The sequence below is a fragment of the Octopus bimaculoides genome, chromosome 2 (assembly GCF_046866305.1).
Source record: "Octopus bimaculoides isolate indiv1 chromosome 2, ASM4686630v1, whole genome shotgun sequence".
Classification (NCBI taxonomy): domain Eukaryota; kingdom Metazoa; phylum Mollusca; class Cephalopoda; order Octopoda; family Octopodidae; genus Octopus; species Octopus bimaculoides.
This window is the reverse complement of record NC_142929.1, coordinates 27,873,909-27,901,852: the sequence shown is the minus strand read 5'-3', so window position 1 is coordinate 27,901,852 and position 27,944 is coordinate 27,873,909. Positions and strand designations below refer to the sequence as shown.

Genomic DNA, 27,944 nt, shown 5'->3' with positions numbered 1-27,944 from the left:
CATAGCTCAAGCAATAGTGTTTTATAATTGTTCAAATTAATTGAGAAAGTATGGCAATTTAAAGGATTCCCTTTCATCTCTGAAAAGATGAGTATGTGATACAGGTTCAATAAACTAAATGAAATAAATCTTTTAGAATTTACTTTGAAGTATCTAAATATTACTGAACAATTCAGAGCAATGCTTCCACAATGTTACCTGTTGTTCATATTTTGCAAAGAGTATTACATGCAACCTGTTGAATGTTGTGATATAAAATATGGGAACAAAGTTGCAAAGTAAAAATATCAGCAGGATTAATCATTAAAAGAAAAAAAAATATTGGAAGAAATTGTGAGGATAGAAGAATTACAAAAAACAAAATTTACAGAATAAAAAACGAAACAAAAACAAATCAATTCTTCAAGTTGATGTATGAATAGTCTGGAAGCCTATCAACATAAGTTAATCCAGTTTTAAAATGGCATAAAAAGTATTTTCTCAAATCAATCAATGAAATTTATTTTTCACAAAATTGATAAGAATTAAATTGATATGTCACTACTCCGAGACTCTAATTCTGTGCTATGTGTAACAGTTGGGACAGGATCGGATGATGAAGCTCGATGCCTAGAAGAAGTATTTGGTGATTTGTAAGCAAGATTCAGAATAGATGCATCAAACAGAAAGAAACCAATGGTTGCACCTGAAACATGTAAAAGATAAAAATTATAAGAGAAACTTATGAATGAATTTTTGGAAAAAAAACAACTAAACATTGTTTTAAACCTTGTATAGAATTATGTATGTGTGTGTGTCTATCTATCTATCTTGCGAAGACCTGTTGAGGCAAGTGACCGCTTGCAAAGACCTGTTGAGGCAAGTGACTGCTTGCAAAGACCTGTTGAGGCAAGTGACCGCTTGCAAAGACCTGTTGAGGCAAGTGAAATCGAAATCGAACTAAATTCAACGACTGGCACCCATGCCAACGTCTCCTTCATTGGACACTAAACTCGGCTTGTGAAGACCTGTTGGGGCAAGCGAAAGCGAAATCATGATGGCACCTGTACCAGTGGAGCGCTAAGAGCACCGTTCAAGCGTGGTCGTTGCCAGAGCAGCTGTCTGGCTTCCATACCAGTGGCATGTAATAGCACCATTTGAGCGTGATCGTTACCAGCGTCGCCTTCCTGGTACGTGAAAAGACATTCGAACGAGATTGTTGCCAGTGCCGCTGGACTGGCTCCTGTGCAGGTGGCACGTAAAATATACCATTCTGAGTGTGGCCGTTGGCACGTAAAAGCACCCACTACACTCTTGGAGTGGTTGGCATTAAGAAGGGCATCCAGTTGTAGAAATTCTGCCAAATCAGATTGGAGTCTGGTGTAGCCATCTGGTTCGCCAGTCCCCAGTCAAATCATCCAACCCATGCTAGCATGGAAAGCGAACGTTAAATGATGATGATGATGATATTCTTTAATTATAATGTCATTATTATTTTTGAGTTTGTGGAACATTGCCCATTCTTTTTGACTGGTGTTGGATTTGAGCTTCAGAAGTTGGTGATAGTTCATAATATGGAAAAGCAGATATAAAATTACAAAATTTATTAAATGCCTTTTATTGTAACTGCTTTTGTTTCATGCAATTGACTCATCATTGCCTTCTTTATCAAATAGTTCTTCTGTTAGATGTAATTTTCTACAGAATTGAGAGAGATTATAACCCTCCTGTATTTCAGTAAAGGTGAACTATTGTGGTGTTGGAGTGAGTTTTAAATCTTTTGAAATGACTTGAATTTGTTGTGTTGAAAGGTTTTCATATTGAAAGATTGGTTATCTTTGATTTCTCGTGTTCTGTTTGTGCCACCTGGTGTCCTGAATTCTGTCAATGGCTCTAATAAATGACCTTCTCAGTTTGTCTTTTGTTTCGCTTTTCTGTGGTTAATAAGTTTTCTAAAACAGTTGGGTTGATTCTTAAGCCCAGATTGTGAGTGGATCTGTCTAAAATTGTTTTTCAGGTTTGTGAGATATTCTGTCTTAAGAAAGAAAAGTTCTTGTGGCATTTTCATGTTGTCCACATAACCTGGAATTCATGTTGTTGATTTTATATCTTTAATAATACCAAGTTTATCTTTTTGGTACATGATTTGCTGTTTCTGAGTAAGATTTGTGAATTATAGTTTCTTCAAGGATGGGTTATTCATAAAATATTCTTTTTTAACTTCAGTTTCATAATTATGAAATTAATTAGTATTTTTCTCCCATCTCTGAAGAGATGTTAACTCTTCATTTTGGCATTGTTCTCTCCAGAGTTCTTATATAGTGAGTCTTCAGCTTTTTTAAAACTCTCTTGTGAAAGGAATTGGTAAACTGACCTAGAGAAGCTAGATGTGCATATATATATATATATATATATATATATATATATATATATATATATAGAGAGAGAGAGAGAGAGAGAGAGAGAGATTCATATATATAAACTTCACAAGAGTACAAAGTGGTACCAGCATTGCTAGAAATAAGAGTGAAAATGACTCAATTAGCCACAAAAAGCACTATCTTAATAAGTTGATGAAAGAGAGGAAAGTGAGAAAGCCCTGTACTGTAGTGAGACAAGCTCCCTATTGAGGTAGCAGGTATACCCATATCACGTGATTTTGAATCCTGATGCATGGCATCTCAATTCTCATTAGTGGATCTTACTGTGCCTAGGGTTAAGCATAATTCGTCTTGTCAACTCATAAGAAAAACCATTGAAAGCATGTGCTATTTCCAAATGGTAGAAGCTTTTTGTGGCTAATTGAGTTATTTTGACTCTTATTTCTAGCAAAGCTGGTACCGCTTTGTACCCTTGTTCACTTTAGTGACGTTTATAAATTTGCCTTTAGGTTTTAATTGCTAAGTCATCTACATTATTTAAAGTATACATATATATATATATATTCATAGCCCAAGGCTATAGTAGAAGACACTTCTCCAAAGTGCCACACAGTAGGATTGAACCCAGAACCATGTGGTTGGGAAGCAAACTTCTTACAACTCAGCTATGCCTGCATCTAAAACTGAAGGGAACACTCTTATTTCAATACGATAAATGAATATAAAAAATCCATCTTACTCACCCAAAAGAACTGCAATGGCAAACCATCCATTAAAAGTCATAACCAATAACATGATCAGGTAACCAATAAAGGTGAGCAACATGTGCATAACAGTTTCTGCTAAGTAGTATAAGCGTCTGGAAAATATTAAAGATTGCAAAGATGGGATAGACTGAATTCCAATGAAAGGAATAACTGAAACTGTTAATGTAAGAATACTGCAATGAAACAAGATATCACAAAGTATGGCGTGAGCCAAAAGTCATGTGCCAATAAGTTCAATATGCTCCAGTATTGTCAAAGACATGCTTCAATTTTTCTAAAACTGAATGAAACAAATAAAACAAGAGCACTCAGAGAGCACAAACCTCTGCCAAAGCAACACCAACATCCTCTCAATGATTAGCCAGAGATGATTTTTAAAATGAGAATATCTGAAATTATCTCGACTGCTCTCACAAAATTGAATACTAAAAACAAACCTGACTGCTCTCAAAAATTAAGTAAAAAAACAGGAAAAATAATCCAGAATCCTTGTCCAGTACTGGATCAATCCCCAAATCTAATCAGTTTGTGCCAGTCATGAGGCCAAACATTCCTGAAAGTTTCATCTGATATCATACAGCAGTTCTTGAGATATTTTGTCCATAAACAAACAAACACAACTGAAAATAATACCTCCACCTTCGCTAAGTCAGAGGTAATAATGATAAATACACATGATGAATAATAATAATAGTTTCAAATTTTTGCACAAGGCAAGCAGTTTGTGGGGAGGGGGTAAGTCAATTACATTAGCTTCAGTGTTCAACTGGTACTTATTTTATTGACCCTAAAAGGATGAAAGGCAAAATCAACCTTGGTGGCATTTGAACTCAGAACGTAAAGATGGATGAAACACTGCTAAGCATTTTGTCTGGTGTGTTAACAATTCTGTCAGCTTGCCATCTTAAAATGAATAATAATAATAACAACAACAACAACATAATATAAATAAAATGTTGACTGCTTTGGAGCTCAACTTTTGGCCCACCCTGTATAAGGTAACATTCATTCAAGGGTGTGTACTTAAGGAGTACAATTGTAGACAACGTTAGCTTACACTACTATACTACACAGCTGTATATTACTAATCTGTACTAACCTATATTACACTACTATACTGTACTACCCTACACTAATCAACATAGTACATTCTATCATGCACAAATATATTATCCCTTTAGCATTTAAACTGGCCACATCCAGCCCAAATATTCTACTTGTATTATGTTCAAACAAGCCATGATCTGGTCTCTCAAACCTACCCTACAATGTCATTTTGAATATAAACACTCACATCATTGAAACCATGGTCAATTCAAAACAATGTGAATAAATAAGCATTATTTTTGACAGAGTAATCTGAATGCTAAAGAATCATACAACATCACACTGTACGTCTCGTGGATTTACCTGTCAACTCACCCTATCCAATCCTCTGTACCACTTCACTGATAAGCACCTCCCTGTAGCTTGAGGGTGTGTCCCAACACATTTCATTTACTATCATCTCTCTCTCTATCTCTCATCCTCTCCCCTATCCTCTCTCTATTTCCAACTAGAGTAGCCATGTATCTTCTCAGCTGCAGAACACCTGTTTCTGCCCCTCTATTACACTCTAACCTCTCATCACTTCACACAAAGCTGTTTCCCTCAATACTACTCCCCCTCAGTTGAGGGGGAGTAGTATTTGTCTTGCAAGTTACTTGATAACCCTACTGATACTGGTGCTACACAAAAAGTACCCTGTATACTCTGTAAAATGGTTGTCATTAGAAAATTCATCTGACCATAGAAACTATGCCAAAGCAGACAAGAGCTAAATACAGTCTTTGCCAGCTCTTGTCAAACCATCTGACATATGCTAGAATGGAAAATGGACATTAAACAATGATAATGATGATGATATGCAACAGTATATTATATTACACAATTACACCACTCTGTTCCATAGTACACTATGTCATGACAACACTGCATTTATTACAGTGCATCACTAGATGGGTAATGTCATTGTGCATATATGACAGAGCACAAGTGATTTGAGAGAAAAACTGGGTATGCGTAGCATTAGATGCAGTGTGCAAGAGAGAGGACTGCATTTGTATGGCCATGTAAAGTGTATGAATGAAGAAGCATCAAGAGGTGCTGATCTCTCATTGTACAGGGAACATGTGGATAGGGTAGACCCAGGAAGATGTGGGATGAAGTGGTGAGAAAGGATCTACAGACACTGGAATTCATAGAGGGGACGACAGGGGACCAAAGCTCCTGATGGTTTACTGTGCTTGAAAAGACAAGTCAAGCTAAATAAAAGTGTGGTTGCCCTTGCATACAGGCTTATCCTCTGCAACCCTCTCCAGCTGAGCATCCTTAATCTTGTAAGCTTGTGGGTGTTGGTGCCACATAAAAAGCACCCATGTTAGTGCTGCATGAAAGCACCCAGTTCACTCTGTAAAGTGGTTGGCATTAGGAAGGGCATCCAGCATGGAAAACGGATGTTAAATGAAAATAATGATGATACTGATTGCACTATACTACACAACTAATTGCACACAAGAAAAAAAGCAACTATTTCTTTATGCTCTCCCAATTCATTACTACACATGTAACTATACTCCATAAAGTTGTTTACAACAATAACAGCAATAACACTATCACCATGTTCTGACAGAAGGAAGAGGTAAAAGTATAGTCATTTATAAAGTCAAACATAATGTCTATGTCATACAGAAATGATATAAAATAAAGCTAAGTGTACTAACCGTTTCCTTTTTATTACGCTTGTTGACAGAGGTGATATTAGGGCTTGTAAGGAATTTGACACTGAATTTTCTGATGTTGGTTCAGACTCTTCTTGGCTATATAAAATAGGATTCTGGCGAGCTTTTATATGGAGGAATGCATGTAGCAACCGGATGGCATCATAGATTATTGCTACCATTGTAGTCACAGTGAACATTACTATCATACCTGGAAAATAAATTAAAAGAGACTAATTAATCTATTCGACAATAGTCACTCTTCTTTGTAAATATCCATGAACTCAATCCAAATTTTATTCTGTCCATCACTATCACTTACCAACATTGAAATGACATGCACTATTCATTTCTCAGACACAAATTTTGAAGATATTTCTTCTGCCCAAGTAACACTATATTCCAAATTTTCTTTAAGGCAGTGACTAAAATCCATACACCCTATCATATAGCTCTTTGGTCTGGGTGTAAACGACAGTTACTTTGGTTCAAAGTCTCTCTTTACCATTCCTTTAAATTCCTCTACTGTCTTAATTCTTCAGGCTCCACCAAGCACCAGCACTTCATCAACTGCTTTAAGAAGAACATCTATTTCAAATTTCTCTTTCTGAAGCCCTCAAAGCTCTCATCCACAATTGTAATGCACACAATTTTTCTTGGCACTTGTGCTATTTTCACACAAACACAGATAGCATAAAACAAATGTTTTGTCAACCTTAACCCCTCATACCAATTAGTCTTTCACCTAGATATATTTCTAACCAATAAACCAGTTCTCTACATACTCTTTAGCTTTCCATCATTGTCTTTGTCCCTGTAGGATCAACTGACAACATCTTATAATCCTATCAAACAACAGCAGCTCTCTAAACAGTAATGAACTAAAACTCTGGCAGTAAAAATGTTTCACATCTGATTCATTCAAGCCATCACCAAGAGAGTGATACCATTTTATGTCCCTCTACATCCCTCACACACCAAAGGTTCATAACCCAAAAGTCTCAAGTCATTTACTTGCAGCTTTATGAATGAAGAACATTTCCTAAAATACTAGGAAGGAATCACCCATCAATATAAGCCTTCACCCACCATTGCAATGCCTGTAAATTAACTGTCAAGAAGTCAAAAGCTGCCTTTGTGCATTATTCAGTTAGCAATGTCTGCTACCAGACTAATCATGGTGAAACTTTCTAGCTTCTTGTCAAGAATTTCTGCTAAATTTACAGATCTTTCAACTCAGCGCTTCAAAACAAGATGGCTCTGTAAGTAGACTCCTGCTGGAGTAAATTAAAAGGCAGTTGAGGCAGTTAAGCAGAACATTTATGATATAACAAACAAGTAAAATTACAGAAAAGCTGAGGTAACCACCAGAGTATTTAATAAGCAAATGACAAAAGCCTATTCAAAAAAGAACATGATATATAGTAAACTATGACAGACATTTAGGGAAAACCCTTAAATGAATAATCTGATACCAAAACATGTCAGAATGGTAGACAGTAGAAGTATAAAGCTGTGAGACTATTATAATAACATGGCTTTGGTAATACAGTTAATTTGAGTGAACTGATGAAGCAAATATCAAGATAGCAGAGTGTATTTGTTACCCTTTGTTTTCACTTCAGAAAATGCGAGTCAGGTATAATAATATACTTTACTTAAAGGTCATAATACAATTTCAGAAAAGATTTGAAATTATGATTTTTTAATACGCTGGTTCAGAATCCAACTCACCAGAGTCATTGTATCCCTATTTTGTTTCTGCAATTCATTTAGTAAAACTGAAGTTAAGTATCATGGAGAGTATCTCAATGGTTCATAAATTCAGAGCTTTATTCTGGTTTTGTAGCATGGAGAAGATGAGAGATAAATCTCCATTTGGATAGTCTATCACCAGTAATATTCTCAGAAAATCCTAGTACCTATTTTATCTAGATGTCAAATGCAGCTCCTACAAGAACCTGCTCTTCCCCTTTCATCCCTTGTCTAAGGCTGACCTCCACCTCCCTCGGGGTTCATAGTTTTGCATGCTGCTTGGTGACTGCAATAGTGCTGGTGGCATGAAAAAAGAACCCAATACATGCTGCAAAGTGGTTACCATTAGGTTGGCCTCCAACTGTAGAGACCACACCAAAGCAGACACAGGAGCATGATACAGTCCTTGAAGTCCATCAGATTCTTGTCAAACCATCCAACCCATGCCAGCACAGAGCATGGATGTTAAATGATGATGATGATGATGATGATGTTTGAATGAATGAATGAAATGGGGCAAGTAAAATTTAAAATCTTTCCCAGAAACAAATACCTATAGAAAATTTTATCTTAAGATACAAGACTTACTAATCCAGTATCTGATTTACTCTTTTAGTTTTCATCTACAAAATAAATTTAGTAATCTGTTTATTCTTTGCCAGAACATTATACAGTGTTCTAAAATCTTTGATGTGTGATTTAGAACAGGTTTTTTAATCAAGTCTGTTACATTTAGTTCCATCTGACAACTGAGGAGCGATCACAAAAAAAGCTTTGCTGAAAGTTAAGTTTGAACAAATTCTTCTTGGTCTAAATTCCAAATAAACTGTACAAAAACTAAATAAGATGGCACATATCTGGTTTCTTCTAACTTTATAGGATTAGTCTATTTCAAATATTCATCTTAAGAAATAACAGCTGGGGAGAGAGAGAGAGAGAGACAGACAGACAGAGTCAAACAATCAACTAGAAAGACAACTAGATAGTTAGCAAGGGCAGCTGTTCAAACACACAGACAGACATACAAAGAGACAGTTAAAGAATGACAAAATGAGAGATTAACAGTAAAAGATGAGTGTTTGTATGTTTATATGAGGAAGAAATATTGTAAATAGCATATAAGATTAGACATTGTTTTTATTAATCAATGAGAGATAAAAAAAAAAAGACTGAAAAGCTTAAATGGATATTAAGCTTCTTTCTTCTCAAAAGATTATTCATAATCTCCAATAAGAATTTCAGAGAATAGAACAGAATTAAACAAGATAGAAACTCATTGCACATATAGATTCAACTAGTTTTATAATAACTAACAATCTCGAATATCTATTGGACTCTGATTCATAGTGGAAAAGAGATTAATATACATTCACTATTTTACTTAATATAACTTGTCACCAGTAAACAGCTGTGGCTGTTGTAATTATTAATTATTAATTTTTTATCATCATTATTTTTTTATTATTTTTTTAAGCTCATGAGGGAGCTTCTGTGTGGTTTCCTAACATGCTAGATATGGCAGCCAAATCACCTACAAATCAAACTGTAACATCTTTTAATTTTTACTTGTTCAGTCATTGGACAGTAGCCATACTGGGGTACCACCTTCAAGGGTCTAGTCAAACAAATCAACTCCAGTTGGCTAACAGGGGTGTACTAGGTGTGTGCTGCACACCCTTCAAAAATGACAAATTCATTATCGTTGATTTAATCCCAAATCTTAACGGAAAACTTTTGCTATACTCCTGCTTGAAATTTGGTGGCATTGGGTGTGGCAGCACACTCCATACAACAACCACCATATGCCACTGGATGTCAAGCAGTGGGACTGAATCCAAAACCATGTGGTTGGGAAGGAAACTCTTTACCACAGAGCCATGCCTGCGCCTATGTTAAAAAAAAAAAGGAAGTGGTGGGAACATGTTACATTGAATAATATATTATAATACAATATGTCTGAAATATTAAGATGAGATGGTCAGGGTTGTAATGCCTTAGATCACAGGGCTGCCTGATCAAAGCTGACTTGGGGCTAAACAATCTTCATAGGACTGTGGGCACAACCTTGAAGGGTTTAGTCAAGCAAACTGACCCGACTACTGATTTTTATTTTAAGTCTGGTGCTTAATTGGTCTCTTTTGCTGAAAGATTAAGTCACAAACATGTAAACAAACCAACACCGGTTGTTAAGTAGTGTGTGGCAGAGAGGCAAACATAAACACAAAGACACACGTATATATCTATACATACAATTGGCTTCCACTAGGGCTGGATTAAGATCCATAGAGGCCCTAAGCACTTAAATGATTTTGGTACCACCATATATATGCAATTCAAGATATAAACAATAATAAACAAAATAAACTTTTGTTTTTCGAAATGAAACAAAACTTAACAGAAAGATGGAAAATAATGTTTATTTTTGTATACTTCCACTTTATTTATATTTGAAAAGATTTCTCATACTTGTTTTAATTGCAAAGTCTTTGATCAGGCCCTCAAAATTAATCTTACATAACACATCAGCTTCTATAGTTAGTAGAGATAAGGCATCCTGAATATTATTTTAGGAAGTTTAAAGTGATTTCTTTGATGCCTTAAACCACGTACCATTTCTGTGGTTCCTCCTTCCCTTGATGCCCAAAGCATGTTCTTATTTTGGTTAATCCCGCACTGGCTTCCACACAATTTCACCCACAAGGCATTGGTTGGCCAAGGGCTAGAGTAGAAGTCATGTGCTCAGGGTGCTACTCAGTTGGAACAAACCTAAAACCACATGGTTGTAAAGTGAACTTAACCATATTGCAATTCTTAGATTGCTGTAGTAGGGAGCAGTGGATCAAGGTGTAGTGAAACTACCTATCGCCATTAGATACAAAACTGCTATCGCCATTCTTCTCATTTAAATATAAATAAGCGCGAGTGTAGCGGAGAACCCATTCCTTGTCATCACGTGACTGATCATTATTCGAAGCAGCAACTTCTTCGAACCGTTCCCGCCAGAACACAAACTGACCAATCACGGCCCCTAATAAGGTCACGTGATAGAGTATTTTTCTGAAGCCTGGTGAGCCGATAATTCGCTATAAATAGACCGACATTATACCCAGCAAATTTGTCTCGGTCCAGTTTCTCTATAGAGACTGCCGTGTACCACACAATAGCAGCAGCAGCGGCAGCCAGCGACACATCAACAGCTTCGTCCAGCCAACGATGACCACCGCCGTCGCCACATCAGCAACATGAGTCTATGACTACTAACCAGCATCATCGTCATGACCAACACGATTACTACCAAGCAGCCTCTTCACCACCAGCGTCAACACGACTTACTATGTACACCAAACTAAACCACCACGGCACATCTCTCTCTTCGATTCTGTTAGGTGACTTAGCTTCACCACGATAATAAACAGACAAGAGATCTCAGCCAGCGACGAACATCTGTATAACAAGAATCACGGCCCGGCATCGATGCCACAACATCACAACTAGTGATCAGCTCTGCCACACACAGCCTCAACTCACTTCACATACAGACTCATACTAATGTGTACTTAAGAACTGGTATAAATGTTCACGTGTTATTGACTCTCTTTCTATCTGCTGTAATATCTCACATACATACATGTATCACTCACATACACACTTTTCTTTGTACGACGGCCTGTCTTTGATTATGTTCTTATATGTCGCATTCACACTCTCACACAGACATACACTTTAATGCCACAATAAATATCTCTGTTATTCATCTTATACGGTTGTGGTCTTTCATTACTGGTCATCTATGTTATCGTAGTATAACATATCATGTATATCATCTTTGATATATTGTTTTGTGTTCGACCGTGTGACACGTTTAAATAAAAGGAGTCCTCTGTTTTTCCATTTGTCACCATTTCTCCTTTTTGAGTTCGCACGGTCGTCCTTACAAAGGCATCCATTTACCCTTAGTCCAAAAGCCTGGTTTAAAAGCTTACAACAGAGGGGACTCCACCAATCAGAGTGTAACCAAAAGCCAAGGTGGTGGTGTTAAACCAAGCAACAGATTAGCTCTACAGCTGTTACTCTTTCCATATCAGATATATTAAGTTGGGTAATAATCTCTTATCAACAATAATTGTTCGACAAAAGAAGGCTTTTTGAAGCTATGAGTGCAAAATCAAAGTCCAAAATTAAAATTTTATGCACCATCCTTTATGGTTAATTCTAAAAGCATGACTGTGCAGTTAAGAAGATCACTTTGCAACCACATGGTTTCAGGTTTACTTCACTGTGTGGTAACTTGAACAAGTGTCTTCTATTATAGCCCAGGGCCCTTCAATGCCCTGTGAGTAAATTTCATAGATGGAAACTGCGTGAGAGCCCATCATATGTACGTATAACCCATGCCAGCATGGAAGACAGATGTTAAATGATGATGATGTATGTATGTATGTGTGTGTGTGTGGGGTATTTGTGCTTCCTCCTGCTACCACTTGACAACTGGTGTTAGTTTGTTCACGACCTTATAACTTAGCAGTAAGGAATAAGAGACTGATACAACAAATACCAGACTTAAGTCCTGGGGTTGATTTGTCCAACTAAACACATCAAGGTGATGCTCCAGCAGGATCACAGTCCTGTGACTGAAACAAGGAAAAGGCAAAAGATAGAATACTTAGTTCACAATCAAATCCTTCATAAGTTGATATGATATCAGAGGTCCTTAAACTGATGAATATCAAGGCCCCATCAAAACAGCAGTAAATTTTTTCATACCTGGTTCTTTATTAATCTTTTATTCTTTACTTGTTTCAGTCATTGGACTACAGTCAAGCTGGAGCACAAATTTGAAGGGTTTTAGTAGAATGAATTGATCCCAGTCCATACTTTTTAAAGCCTAGTATTTATTCCATCAGTCTCTGTTGCTGGACTACTAAACAAACCAGCATCAGTTGTTAAATGGTGATGGGAGACAAATACAAACACAAAGACACATACAGGTATATATCATCATAATAATCATTTAGTGTCCATTTTCCATGCTGGCATGGGTTAGATGGTTTGACTGGAATTGGTAAGCCAAAGAGCTGCACCAGGCTTTATTCATCTGTTTTGGCTTGGTTTCTACACCTGGATGCCTATTCTAATGCCAACCACTTTACAGAGTGTACTGGGTGCGTTTAACATGTCACTGGCACAGGTGCCTCTTGTGTGTCACTGGCATGGGTGCCTTTTATGTGTCACCAGCATAGATGCCTTTTACATGTCAATGGCACAGGTGCCTTCTATGCGTCACTGGCATGGGCGCCTTTTGCATATCACCAGTCATGTCACCAGCACAGGGGCCTTTTTGTGTGTCACTAACACAAATGCTTTTTATATGTCACCAGTATGGGTGTCAGGCTTCTTTCAGTTTCCATCTACGAAATCCATTCACAAGGCTTTGGTTGGGCCAGGGCTCCATAGTAGAAGACACTTGCTCAAAGTGTCACACAGTGGGACTGAACCCGGAACCATGTGATTGGGAAGCAAACTTCTTACCACAGAGCCATACCTACACCTAATGAAAAGCAAAAAGCAGGGTTCACCTCCACATTATTGTTTTTTCTTCACCATGATGATGCTCAAGTTTCAAAATTTGGAAAGCATCTTAATGTTATTAAACATGGCAATTTGTCTGCTACACACACAGATGTATTTTCTATCCTTTTAACCCCTCTGCCAACATACACTTTCAATCCTCACAGCCTCCTTCCAATAAGAAATACTTGTTTAAATAACATAATTGCTTTTGAAGTGTATTGTCCATAAAATATAACAGAAGTTATAAGTATGTTTAGATGCTTTTTGGAAATTAAAATATCCTTAATAAAAAAAAAAATGCAGTTCTGATTTTGAAAGTGTACTAGACTCAGGTGTCAAAGAAATTTTATTCATAAATGACAACAGATGTCAAAGAAGCATCAATTTAGAAATAAAACAAATAACAAATAGTCAGAAAGTCTCTGAATAAAATCCAATGTAACCATGGTGATTTGCTTTAACGGTAAAGTAACTGATCATTAAGAAGACACTTACCTGGAAAATCTGTAGAATTCCATCCTTCAAATAATAAATTGGAAACTTTTGATGACATAAACAAATACATTTCTACAAAGAAAGAAATCCAAGAAAAAACAAATAATATAAGAGCATATATAAATTTAGGAGATTCAAATTTTTGGAGAAATAAAAACATTTTAAGTTAAAAAATAATCTATAATCATATTATATAAAATATAATGTCATCTTGTCTAAATTATAACTACATATTTAATATTATGATGCTAAGCTAAGGTGGAAAATTTGATGGTAAGGAAAGTGCTTTGAGAGTGTTATGATAAAGACTCATGTAATGAAAAATAACAACCCCTCCCCTTCTCCACCACTGCTGCCACCATTGTTTTAGTGTTCATGTTTTCATGCCTGCATGGATTAGATGGAATTCATTGAGGCAGATTTTCTGCAGCCAGATGTCCTTCCTATTACCAATACTCCACACTTTCCAGGCAAGATAATATTTCTCCATGGTTTGATTTGTTTACAGAGACACACATGCATACACACAACAGGCTTCCATACAGTTTCCATCTACCAAATTCACTTACAAAGCATTGGTAGAAGTATATAGTATATTAAGGCGGCGAGCTGACAGAAACTTTAGCACGCCAGGCGAAATGCTCAGTGGTATTTTGTCTGCCGCTACGTTCTGTGTTCAAATTCCGCCAAGGTCGACTTTGCCTTTCATCCTTTCAGGGTCAATTAAATAAGTACCAGTTACGCACTGAGGTCAATATAATTGACTTAATCCGTTTGTCTGTCTTTGTTTGTCCCCTCTGTGTGCAGTAAAGAAATAAGAAGTATATAGTAGAAGATGTTTCAAGTTTGCTTGGCATAAACTGAGCATGAAGATACAATGTATTATCACTAACACTCTATATCATTTTACATGAATTTCACTCAACTATATGATTTAGTACTCTAATTTTGTTTATACTGTCATATATATTTATAATATAAACATACACACACACACACACACATGCTTTAAGAAACAATTACCATCTATACATATTACACAAATACAAGGGGGTACTGAGAAGTTCCTGGTTTTAAGGGTACTGCAAAAGGCCTGGTTGGAGGCCCAACCTTCTGAGTTCTACAGGGATTAGAAAAACTGAAGGATTGCTGCAATAAGTATGTGAATCTGAAAGGGGGATATGTTGAATAAAATAATAATTAACTGATCCTCATGTATTTTCTTTTACATAAAACCAGGAACTTTTCAGCATCCCCTCATATATGAATGTATATGCAGAGAGGAAAGTGGTCAAGTGGATGAGGTTTTGCAGTATCATTTCTTCAGTTGTAGGTTCATATTCATTATAAGTATTTCGTTACATGTCTCAGTTCACCTGTCTTCATGGGAAATACCTTCCAGTGTATTTGTATTCTGTCTACTTCATCATCACCGTTTAATGTCTGCTTTCCATGCTAGCATGGGTTGGACGATTTGACTGAGGACTGGTGAACCAGATGGCTACACCAGGCTCCAATCTGATTTGGCAGAGTTTCTACAGCTGGATGCCCTTCCTAACGCCAACCACTCAGAGAGTGTAGTGGGTGCTTCTACATGCCACCAGCACAAAGGCCAGTCAGGCGTTACAGGCAACGGCCACGCTCAAAATAGTGTATTTTACGTGCCACCTGCACAGGAGCCAGTCCAACGGCACTGGCAATGATCTCGCTCGAATGTCTTTACACATGCCACCAGTACAAGTGCCAGGAAGGTGACGCTGGGCACAGGTGCCATCACGATTTCGCTTTCGCTTGCCCCAACAGGTCTTCGTAAGCCAAGTTTTGTGTCCAATGAAGGAGATGACGTTGGCACGGGTGCCAGTTGTCTACTTAATAATCTGAATTCATGTTGAGCAATGGATTCAGCACCCCTTTGAATTACCCCACTTACTAGGGAAATTTTAAGCACTGTTGCTTATCTATGGTTTAATCGTTTTACAAAGATAAGAGATAATTCTCCTTTTGGATCAGATACTATATTTCCAGATCATCTGATGGCTTTCTCAGTAGTTAGGTATAATCAAAGCATATAAAAATTAAGTATTCTGTCCCAAGTATATAAGACACTTACAACTGATTTGAACTAAACATCTATGTGTTAGTAATCTAATTTCAGACAGACTCAGTCATTCCATGCAAATACACACACACACACACACACACACACACAAGTATTTGATAAGGAAAGGATTGTTTGTTTATTTACATCAGCACTTAGAACAAATTATAATGCCAATCCTTGTTCACTTTGACTTTCGTGTATCATACTATATCATATCATATGACTAATCAGTGAGCTGGTAGAATTGTTACTGCACCAGATAAAATGCATAGAAGAAATTTCTTTCGGTTCTTTACATTCTGAGTTCAAAGCCAAGGTTAATTTTGCCTTTCATCCTTTCAGGATTGATAAAATGGGCTTATTGTATGCAGTACTAAGGTGCACTACAACTTGTCAGAAAAGAGTAGAAGAGGGACATCATCATCATCATCATCATCATCATCATCATCATCATCATCATCATCATCATCATCATCATCATCATCATCATCATCATCATCATCATCGTTTAACGTCCGCTTTCCATGCTAGCATGGGTTGGACGATTTGACTGGCAATGATCTCACTCGAATGTCTTTTCACTTGCCACCGGCACAAGTGCCAGAAAGGCGACACTGGGCACAGGTGCCATTAAGAAGCAACAATAAGTTTAGTAAAGAAATACAGCAATGGAAGCCAAAAGCACAGAATGAAATATAAAGAAAAAACCCGAGAAAAGTGGAGAGTGAAAGTGCCAGAAAGAAGAAAAAGTACATAGGAACATTAGTGCTGAATTTCAGGAAGCATGGAATCTGTAAAGGATGCAGGGTCCTGACAGCTAACAACCATCAACATTTCTGAGTGTGAAAAGAATGTTTCCAAAAGTCATGGGTGCTGCACTAGTTTTATTGAAAACATGAATGTCACTTGTCACAATTAATTCTCAAACAAAATAAAGGGGTTCTGCATCTGATCAAAACAATTTATATATAAAAAAAAAAAATAATAAATGAATAGTGTAAAAAAAGTATAGACAAATAGGAGCAGGCATGACTGTGTAGTAGGAAGTTTGCTTCCTAATCATATGATCCCAGGTTCAATCTCACAGCCTGGTAACTTGGGCAAGTGTCTTCTGCTATAGCTTCAGGCCAATCAAAGCCTTGTGAGTGGATCTGATAGGTGGAAACTGAAAGAAGCCTATTGTATATATATGTGTGCGTGTCTTTATCTGTTCCCCTTCACTGCTTAGTGTGTAGGTGTCCTTGTAACCTAGCAGTTCAGCATAAGAGACTGATAGAATAAGTACCAGGATTTTAAAAAATGGTACTGGGATCGATTAGTTTGACTAAAAATTCTTCAAGGTATTGTGCCAACATGGCTACAGTCAAAGGGTAAAAGAGAAAAGAGAAAAGAATGATGAATAAGAAAGGCTAGTAATAGGGGACAAGAATTTGAAATTAGAAATTTCCTCTCTGTTCCTTATTCTTGATTATAAATGAAAGGATTTTAAATGCTCATTCAATTTAATTGAATGCACACAGATATATGAAACATTTTAATGACTAATTAAATGCTCAGCTGTTAAATAGAAGATCGTCCAATATTGAAAGCAACTACTTCAATGGAAACTGTCCCATTTATGGTAATAGGAAAACATTCAACAAGTGTAATGTAATATCAGTTAATGTGTATGTGTGTACGCACTTCTGCAGCAGGATCTGTTTTCTTTAAGCTGGGTTTACCAGTCATATGAGATCTCATGAGAGCATTTACTAATTGTGACCTTCTGTAAAGGCATAGCAGCCACTCTGCCTCTCTCTCTCTCTCTCTGTGTATGTGTGTGTGTTTGTTTTGTTTGTTTTTATGTATACATTCTGCATTCACAATATGTTTGTGCACAGTTGATTCATCCCTGCTCTGCCGTAACTATTTTTCGGAGTTCTTTTTGTATTAACAGGGTTATTCTTTTATTCTTTTACATGTTTTAATCATTGGCCATGCTGGAGCACTGCCATATACTCACATATTATTTGTATTATATATATATATATATATATATATATATATATATATAAGGAGAGAGAGAGAGAGAGAGAGAAATATGATGATGCAAACAGGAAAAATAGAACTCAAAATATGAGTATATTTTTTTATTTGTTTGTCATTTGACTGCGGCCATGCTGTAGCACCACCTTTAGTTGAAAAAATCGAACTTATTCTTTTGTAAGCCCAGTACTTATTCTATTGTTCTCTTTTGCTTAACCCGCTAAATTACAGGGACATAAACACACCAACATCAGTTGTCAAGCGATGGTGGGGGGACAAACAAAGACACACATATATACAAAAATGTATATGTATATGACGAGTTTCTTTCAGCTTCCATCTACCAAATCCACTCACAAGGCTTTGGTCAGCCTGAGGCTATAGTAGAAGACACTTGCCCAAGGTGCCATGCAGTGGGACTGTACCCACAACTATGTGGTTGAGAAGCAAGCTTCTTACCACACAGCTCTATATTTTTATTAATGTTTAGCAGAAGTAACAGAGTGACTCAAGGGTTGAGTTTCGTGCATTGGCACTCAGTCGTTCTATTGCTTCTGCTCAATATTAATATATATATATATATGTATATGACAGACTTCCTCACAGTTTCTTTTGCCCAAATATACCCACAGGGCATTGGTCAGCCTGGGATTATCATAGAAGACATTCATCCAAGGTGCCATGCAGTGGGACTGAACCTAAAACCATATATTTGCATGTGTATTTTATTTACCTTTTTAGTACTTAAGAAGACCCATCCTCCACACCAGAAGTGTTGATGCTGCCTCTCCTACTGAAAAAGGATTCGCCCATAAGAGTCCAATGTCAGTAAAAAGCACCCATGCTGGCATAACATAAAAAGCACCCAGCACACTCTGTAAAGTGTCTGGTGTTAGGAAGGGTATCCAGCTGTGGAAACCAAGCCATATCAGACTGGAACCTGGTGTATCTCTCCTGCTTACCAGCTCTGGTCAAACTGTCCAACCCATCTCAGTATGGAAAACATACATTAAAGGATGATGATGATGATGATATTGCAGAGCAAATGTACTGTAGTATTTATTTTAGTCCAATCCAGTTCAGACTTAAAATCTCATAAAGGTTAAAACATTTTGCAAACATTTAAAGAGGATAAAATACAAATAATAGATTGAAGTCTATTTGGTTGACTACATGAATCATTTTACAGAACTGGCCAAGTGTTTATTTTGTGTATATTTTAGGTGCAGGCATAGTTGTGTAATTAGGAAGTTTGCTTTGTAACCATGTGGTTTTGGGTTCAGTCCCACTGCAAAACACCTTGGGTAAGCGGTTTCGGCTATGACCTCAAGCCAATCAATGCTTTATGAATGATTTTGGTAGATAGAAACTGTGTGGAAGCTTATCTTACACACACACACACACACACACACACTTCATTTATCTTTTACTCATTTCAGTTATTAGACTGTGCCATGCTGGAGTACCAACTTGAATTCTTTTAATTGAATGAATTAACCCCAGTACTTTACTTTTTTTGAAGCTTGGTACTTGTTCTATCAGTCTTTCATTGCTGAACTGCTAGTTTATGGGGGATGTAAACAGACTAACACTGGTTATTAAGCAGTGGCAGGGGACAAACACAGGCACAAAGACACATACATACATTTTACTATGACAGACTTCTTTCAGTTTCCATCTACCAAATCCATTCACGTGGCTTTGGTTGGCCCAAGGCTACAGTAGAAGATACCCAAAGTGCCATGCAGTCGGACTAAACCCAGAACCATGTGGTTGGGAATCAAACTTCTTACCACACAGCCATGCCTTTGCATGTATTATGTGTGTGTTTCTACCTTTGCATTTGTCCCCCACTGCTGACAACTGGTTTTGCTTTGTTTATATCTCTGTAACTTAGCAGTTCAGCAAAAGAGATTGATATTATCAGACTCTAAAGGTACAAGTACTGAAGTCAATTTGTTCAGCTAAACCCATCAAGGCAGTACCGCAATATGGTCACAGTCCAATGACTGAAACAAGTAAAGGATAAAAGAAAAATATGTCAAAAAGAAAGCTTCAGCAGTCACTTGAGCTAGAAATAGCTAAAAACAATACAGCAATGGAGAAGCTTCTCTGCTGTCACACGATTTGCTATAAATGACAGTTAAATTTTTTCTCAAATCATACCCTATTATCTTGAAGACAGAAACAGCACACTGAATAACGAAGTTATGCATGCACTACACCTGGGAAAAAGATACGATTATCAAAGCTGAAATGCCTTTGGTCATAGGCTGCTCAACCAGCCTATCTTTGTTGCTGAATAACAATGATCTCATTTATACACCACTAATGCTAGATCTTCTCATTTTCCCATTTCAACTCATAAGCCTGAGCAATTGTGTTTCTGTTAAAATACGCTGGTTGCTGTTGTTGGTAGATGTATTTACATCAAGCAAGACCATGGTGATGATGCCAGAATAATCTTTTGGGAAATGGCTACAAACAGCAAGATAGGCACTCTTCCTTCCAAGGTATGCACACACACACACACACACCAACACAGTGTTTCTCAACCATTTTTTACCTATGAACTCCTTTGATTCCTGTTTTACTCAAGTGGACCCTCCTAGCTAGTCAATGTTAAAAAAATCCTATTATATTTTTATAATTAAATATTATTAGAAATTGTATAAATATAATTATTAAAGTTAAAGAAGTGATTTTAAATTCTCAATCGCAGAATAATGCTAATAATATAGCCTGAACAAGATAAACTACCCCTATTTTGCAGAGAAAAGTGTAGGTGGTAAGCTGTGGACTCGAACTCACATCCCCGTGATTATGCGTCACGATGCTTTGACCGATTAAGCTAAACTACCCACTACAAATTCCTCTGCAAATTAAGATATATAAATCTCGCTTTATGAGATGCTCTCATATGTTAAATTCAAATTACGACAAACGTAAATAAACAAACGAAGTTTGTAAAATATTTTGTACATTGTGGAAGTATAACCAATTTATTGCAGATAAGTTTTAACAATAAAATCTTATATGGACCCCCAAGGGCCATATGAACTCCAGTTAAGAACCACTGCACCAACATATATGCATGATACACATATATACATGGGTGATCTGCTGGAGAGAATGGTAAATAGTTAATGGATAAAGGAATAGTATGAATCTTCTTGTTAGAATGTTATTTCCTAATAAAGATGATACTTTGCTATGTATGGTACATATACTTGTTGTTTAGCCCCAGGTCAGCTCTGACTGAGCAACAGGACCATCTTAGTAGCAATATAGGACCCAAGGCAACTCAATGCACTGGACTCCATAATATTCATTTATTGAAGGTGGCACGCTGGCAGAAACATTAGCACACAGGGTGAAATGCTTAGTGGTATTTCATTTGTCTTTACGTTCTGAGTTCAAATTCCGTCGAGGTCAACTTTGCCTTTTATCTTTTCAGGGTCGATAAATTAAGTACCAGTTGCATACTGGAGTCAATCTAATCGACTGGCCCCATTCCCCCAAATTTTGGGCTTTGTACCTAGAGCAGAAAAGAATATTCATTTATTGACTGCAATCCACAGCATACATAGATCAGAATTGGGTCCCAGACTTGTGGGACTTTCAAGTAATTGTCCAGTATATCCCTGCCTTAAGAGAGCCCTGCCAAGCAGACCTATAATTAGAGATATTTCAAACTATTCAAGGTTATATTATCCAGTGTGTTCCCCCTACCTCTTTTTTAAGATATGATTACAAAGTAGGGAATTTTGGCTCTTATTTCTAGCAATTCAAACAACCATAGAGAGGCTCTCTCACTGCCCCAGTTTACATAAGGTTGAGAAAATGTGTGTGTACTTTATGATTAATTGTTATATCACTTTCATTGGCCTAATTTTATTACAGTGGATTCCACGAGGTAATTATTATCAGATATTATGTAATGTATGCTAATATCACTGGTTGTTTTATCAGAAAAGGGAAGTTTATAATCAGATAGTTTCCAATGTTAATTTCTATTGATAATCAAAAATTCAACATTTTTGTGTGTAGGTAGATGACTGCAGCTTGATAACAGAGGCTGTGTTCCCAAACTGTAGAGTTCTTGGTAAACTTTCATACCAGATTGTCATTGACACAACACAAAAAAAAAAAAAAGGAAAAAAGTGGAAAAGAAAGGAGGAGAAAAAGAGAAGAAAGTGAAAGAAAAAACATCAATGCAGCACCAAATGCTTCAATTGGTTGCACGGCCCAAGGTTCAATGACACCTACTAAAGCAAGCCAGCGTACTTGCTGCATTATCATGGGCAACGACAGGGCTAAGGCATTGGAAAAGCCAAGCACCCTCATAGGTATCATCTGGCGTCTTGGTGAGGTGAGCTGCCAACAAAGACAAGAACTTAATGGCTAGTAGACCAGTCCCTTCAAATGTCTCAAATGCCACAGGAAGAGATAGTTCATTGTCAGGTCCTGATATTTCAGGGTTTTTGTTCCATTCAGCTACGGAATATTAGTGAAATCTTCATCTCACACCATACCACAGCCCCCACCTAATTTAATTATTTTATTTCTTAGAAAATAAAATATCGAAATCAAGTACAGTACTTATATTTTAAACACATTTTCAAAAATGTCTCTCTGAGAATAAGAATATGAAGAGGAGGACATTGTGTTATCAATGAGCAGAAACCTGACTGATGATGTGCCAAGGTTCAAGATAATTACATCATATGCCTTCACGTGCTTCAGTAATTTACAGTGTGCACTTTATAGCAGCACTAGCATTAGAGAGGTTGTCAATACAAGACAGAAAGGTCCTCTTACCCCTGCACTGTTTTGTTTAACCCTTTAGCATTTAAACTGGCCATATAAGGTCCAAATTGTTTATGATCAAATGGGCCAGATCAGGCTTCTCACGCCTACCTTACAATGTCATTTCAAAAAAAGTCACATCATTGAAATCTTAAGGCTACAAGATAATGTAGTAATAATTTCAGTGTGGAATAAAATTATAGGTGAAGGCATGGTTGTATGGTAAGAAGTTTGCTTTCCAACCACATGGTTCTGGGTTCAGTCTCACTGCGTGGCACCTTGAGCAAGTGTTTTCTACTTTAGCCTCGAGCTGACCAAAGCCTTGTGAGTGGATTTGGTAGATGGAAACAGAAAGAAGCCTGTCAAATAAATGTGTGTGTGTCTTTGCTTGACAACTGATGTTGGTTTATTTACATCCTCATAACTTAGAGGTTCAGTAAGAGAGACCAATAGAATAAGTGCCAAGCTTTAAAAAATTAAATACTGGGGTCAATTTATTCTACCAAAATTTCTCCAAGGCAGTGCCCCAGCATGCCAAAAGTTAAATGACTGAAACTAGTAAAAGGTAAAAGAAATTTGCATTAATATCATGGTTACATGTGAAAGGGCCATAATCCTAAGGATATCAAGTTGTTAAATATATTCCTCTCTCATACTGCCTGACTTTTTATGGTTTATATATATCCTCCTGAGGTAATTTCATTGACCAACTCTGCAGGATTTCAGTTGCATGGATGCTCTGAATTACACTTTTCTCTATTAGATTATTATATGGTCTGATAGCAAAGTCTATTAGAGGAGCTTTTCTATGATAGTCACATGATTCTCTGAATCCATATCATATACTACAAATTTATATATATATATATATATATATATATATATATATATATCTTTCTCTCTCTCTCTGAAGTTCATATCTTCAGTTTATCTCAATGAAACTGATAATCTTAGATCGTCTGATCATGTCATTTTTATTTTCAATGATTATTTATCAATGTATTGTATTATTATTTGTGTGGTCTGTTAAATCCGAAAGCCATTAAACTGAGGTCTGAAATTGCTGGCCTTGTGCCAAAATTTGAAACCATTGTTATATTTGTAGCTGAGGTGGTGAGCCGGCAGAGTCATTAGCATGTCAGACAAAATGCTTAGTGGCATTTCATCCATCTTTATGTTCTGAGTTCAGATTCTGCCATGGTAAACTTTACTTTTCATCCTTTCAAGGTCAATAAAATAAGTACTAGTTGAGCAATTAACTAACCCCTCCCCAAAAATTTCAGGCCTTGTGCCTATAGTAGAAAAGATTATATCTGTACCCTTCTGGCTCTTTACTGTTTGGTTTCAAATCCTGTCAAAAATCAACTTTGCCTTTCATCCCCCTAGGGTCAATAAAGTATAGTTCCAGTCAAACACTGAGGTTGATAAAACATAGTAACAATCAAGTAACAGAGCTAATGGCACTGACTAATTCCCTCAGCACAAAATTGCTAGTGTTATGCCTTAATTAGAAACAATTATTATACCTGTAATTAAGGCAATGAGCTGGCAGAATCATTAGCATGCTAGACAAAATGCTTAACAGCATTTCGTCTGTCTTTATAATTTGAGTTCAAACACTGCCATGGTTGACTTTGCCTTTCATTCTTTTGGGGTTGTAAAATAAAGTACCAATCAAGATCTGGAGTTCATTTAATCAACTAACCTTTCTACCCAAACTTGTGCTCTTGTGCCTATGTTGAAAACAATTATATTTGTACTCTGGCGTGTATGTATATTTAATACTGAATGTATGAGTTTTTATTAGAATGTGTGGTTAGAGTTCTTATTTCTACTAAATATGTGTGCTTTTTTGCATATTAAATGCATTTTCTGGTTTGGAATTTGACTCTCTAGAATCTGTTTCAACTTCTAGTAATAGATTTTATGCTTCTTCTAGAAGTAAACATTGAATCTAACTGTAGATGTTTTATAAAGTATCTCTTGTCGCACAAAACTTTTTCTTCTGTCAAAGAAGAATATGACAGTAGCAGCTTTTGGCTGATGTAGACTGAATTTTGTTAATAGGTTTCTTGTTTTCATACTTTTATTTCTTTTTCTTTTGGTGGGACAACCAGTTTTTAACCATTTTGATCCCAACCCTCCCAAGACTGCCTCTGGTTCTATGATACAAACTTCCTATTTTAAAGGGATTTAAAGTAAAAATTTCCTTCAACATTTCGTGTTAATCTATGGCCCAAACACTAGCTTAATAATAAGAAAGTTCTTTTCCTAAATTCTTCATTATTTTAAAAATTACTTGGAGCAAAACCAGTGTGATTCTACAGAAATATGCTAACAATAGTGAAACCACTAGTCATTATGTTTTGATATATTTAAGTTATTGACAATCTATGACACGCATATTTTATGACCAAGCTATCTCTTCTCTCTATGGATTACTCCAAGGACCAAACTTCTAAGTAAGAAGCTTCATGTTTAGAACTTCCCCTGTGTTTGTGTAATGCTTTTCCCTCAACTTCTCAAGTTCCGTTAATCAATTCCTCCAACTCTCTTCACCAATCAATAATAATCTGTCCCCTTTTCTACAAATAACGTAAACGATCTCTTATTCTTAATACAATAATACCTCATCCGTAATAACATTAACAATTCCCAATAGACATAACCCCACCTACCACCCTAACAGCACTATAGGCGTCCGAGTAAACAATACGCTGTTTCCAGGAAGGAACACTATACCTTTACTGACAGCAAACCACAGCATACAAAAATTAGGGTTGGACCCTAAAGTTTAGGCATTCGAGTTCACTGCCCTGTGTGCCCGTACCTGAAGACGGCTCTGTGCCTTATTTGATAAACTGACAATACAAATATTTACATACGGGAAGATGAACTAATAAGGATCCACTACATGGTCGCTTGATCTGCCAGAAATAGTAGCTAAGTCTCCCTGAAATTACACCCTTTAAAAAGCACACGTCTTAAAAAATCAATAGTGAGTGCAACTACAACGTGCTGTCTAACGCAGGCCAGTTAGCATAGACTCACCTGGTATCCCCAAACAAAAGAGTGATGAGCGAACACCAAAATTAGTGGGATATGCTTCTGAAGTTCATTGTAGGACATCAACAATATGGTAATCTACGATGTTTTAGAACTAGTGTTCGTTTTCTAATGCATACTACCATTGAATACTATCTTATGGAGTGCACAATATGTCATTCATATTAATAATGTAGCACATTTTCTGCATTTTATCATAATAAAGTATGTTATCATACTTTAGCAATTTAAATAACCTGCGATTATTCAACAACTTATGCTCTCTCTCTGTCTCTCTCTCTTTCTTACTTTCTCACCCCTATTTCAAACTATACACACTGTTCTTTCTGATATCTACCACTCTTCGGAACCCTTCTATTAATTTTTTTTTTTTTTTTCAAAATTTTAAATTGATTGAACGATCCACCCCAGACACAGGCTACTTTACTTACAAAACAAGTCGGTATTTTGTATTCATAGCTTATATTTTCAGTGTTAAAGCATTTGATTATTTCCGTTCTATATTACTTAGCTTTCAAAATATTTAGTTCTATTGGGTAACAACATTCTAGATCAAGTATATGAATACATTTGGACAGAGCAATTTACAGATGGTGGTGCTGATGAAGGTTTATTTTGATAGGCATAAAACTTTTTTCAAAGATAAAAACAAAGGTATATTCAGTGGGATAGTGCCTATTGGTTGTTATTGGCCTCGAAAAGACGAAACATAAATTCGTCCACAGCTGGATTGGATCTCACAACAATGCATACCGAACTAGATTCTGTAAAACAGTTTCGTCTTTACTGTTATCTCGATAGTGTTTCACGAGTGTAGGGTGATGCATCTGAGATAATTACATGAAAAAAAAAAATTAAGTTTCTAGGGCTGTAAATGCGCGGCAGGTAACAGATTTTCCACAAGCAGGTTTCCTTCCTTGCATATATCTCCTATCCTTATATATTATACATTCGTAATAAATAAATGAATAAATAAACAAAGCAGAAAAGAAATTACATCGAGATGAAGGTTGAAACAAGATTCCAAGTCTCTTAAAAGCAGTCGAGTGCTTTTAAGTATCTAAGTGTCATTTAACATCCGACACAGTTTGCAAACTGCCTGGTTGCTGGGAACACACACACACTAAAATTAAATAACCACCGAATAATAATATTACTAATATGTCACTGTAGAATAAAATAGGCAGTGTTCTGTAAATAAATAACTGGCGATAATGTAGCGAAAAATACTTATAATGTTAAACGAAAACCTAAGTTTCAATCTACAAACACAGAAAGTATCTTAAATTCTACAAATGAAAATGTAAGTTTAGAAATAAAATTAAATACAAATTTAAATTATATTTAAAAAATAATAAGCGTACACATCTCGGAAAATATGGATTTAAGGATATAATTATTTAAAGTGCAATTAGCATTGCATATTAGGGGCGGGCAGTGTCCTTCCAATGTCAACAACGGAAAAAATAACATTAACATCAGATACTTACTTTTCTTGTTTTGGATTTAAGTAAAAGTTGATGGATGAGAATAAAACAAATTAACGAGGAAAGAAGCTCTTTGCCTTTCTTTTTTATATGTAGTAAATCGAATAAATGTTTCAGTTAAGTCCTCCTCAAATATAAAATAAGCCTCTGTCGCTTTTAGATTGAGAACAGAATTAAAAATAAAAGTAATATTAATAAGAAACCAAAGAAGCGAGCCCGTCTCGCTCTCGTAAAGTTAAAAGCGAGGAAGAAAAATACGAGCTACCGAGACAGGCAGCTCCGAGCTTGGTTATCTATTGTGGATCTGTACCATTTCAGGACTAAGGCATCACCCAATTCCTTCAGTCACGAGTTACAAACATTAACTTGTTTGTCGGACACTTCGCGATACTGTCTGTTGTCAAATAGTCAGCTCTTGAATATTATAAATATACACACACTCACATACACAGCAGATAATTTCTATATTTAGCATTATAATTGCACACACACACACACACACTGTCTTCTTCTATATATACATATACATGTAAGTGTGTGTGTATCAGACGTGTTTACAAATATATGTTGATATACGTGTACATGAATCAAGACGGAGAAATCAAGTGTAATTAATAGTAAATATATAAGGCAATCTACATTTGTGTGTCGGAAAGAATGGAAGAGAGACTGCTTTGTTGATAATAATTTAATTGTTAATTTTCGCTAATTTCTCTTTCACTGAAAATCTCTCTGTCTCTGCCTGCGTG

General features: G+C 36.4%; 1 protein-coding gene across 1 annotated transcript; it reads right to left on the bottom strand.

Annotated features, from left to right (window-relative positions):
* Positions 1 to 257: 257 nt before the first annotated feature.
* On the bottom strand, positions 258 to 27,619 carry LOC106872748 (protein SLC31A2). Its single transcript, XM_014919839.3, has 5 exons — positions 27,199 to 27,619; positions 13,708 to 13,779; positions 5,890 to 6,097; positions 3,104 to 3,219; positions 258 to 685 (listed from the first exon to the last, which is right to left on the bottom strand). The coding sequence occupies exons 2-5, from the start codon at positions 13,775 to 13,777 to the stop codon at positions 525 to 527; spliced, it is 555 nt and encodes a 184-aa protein (XP_014775325.2). The 5' UTR covers positions 13,778 to 13,779; positions 27,199 to 27,619; the 3' UTR covers positions 258 to 524.
* Positions 27,620 to 27,944: the final 325 nt, after the last annotated feature.

Bases quoted from the DNA above. Each gene is read 5' to 3' on its own strand.
- LOC106872748 (XM_014919839.3), bottom strand. From the start codon at position 13,777: ATGTATTTGTTTATGTCATCAAAAGTTTCCAATTTATTATTTGAAGGA. The intron at 6,098-13,707 runs GTAAGTGTCTTC...TTTATTTTCCAG, and splicing joins GAATTCTACAGATTTTCCAG to GTATGATAGTAATGTTCACT. The intron at 3,220-5,889 runs GTTAGTACACTT...AATATTTTCCAG, and splicing joins AGCGTAATAAAAAGGAAACG to ACGCTTATACTACTTAGCAG.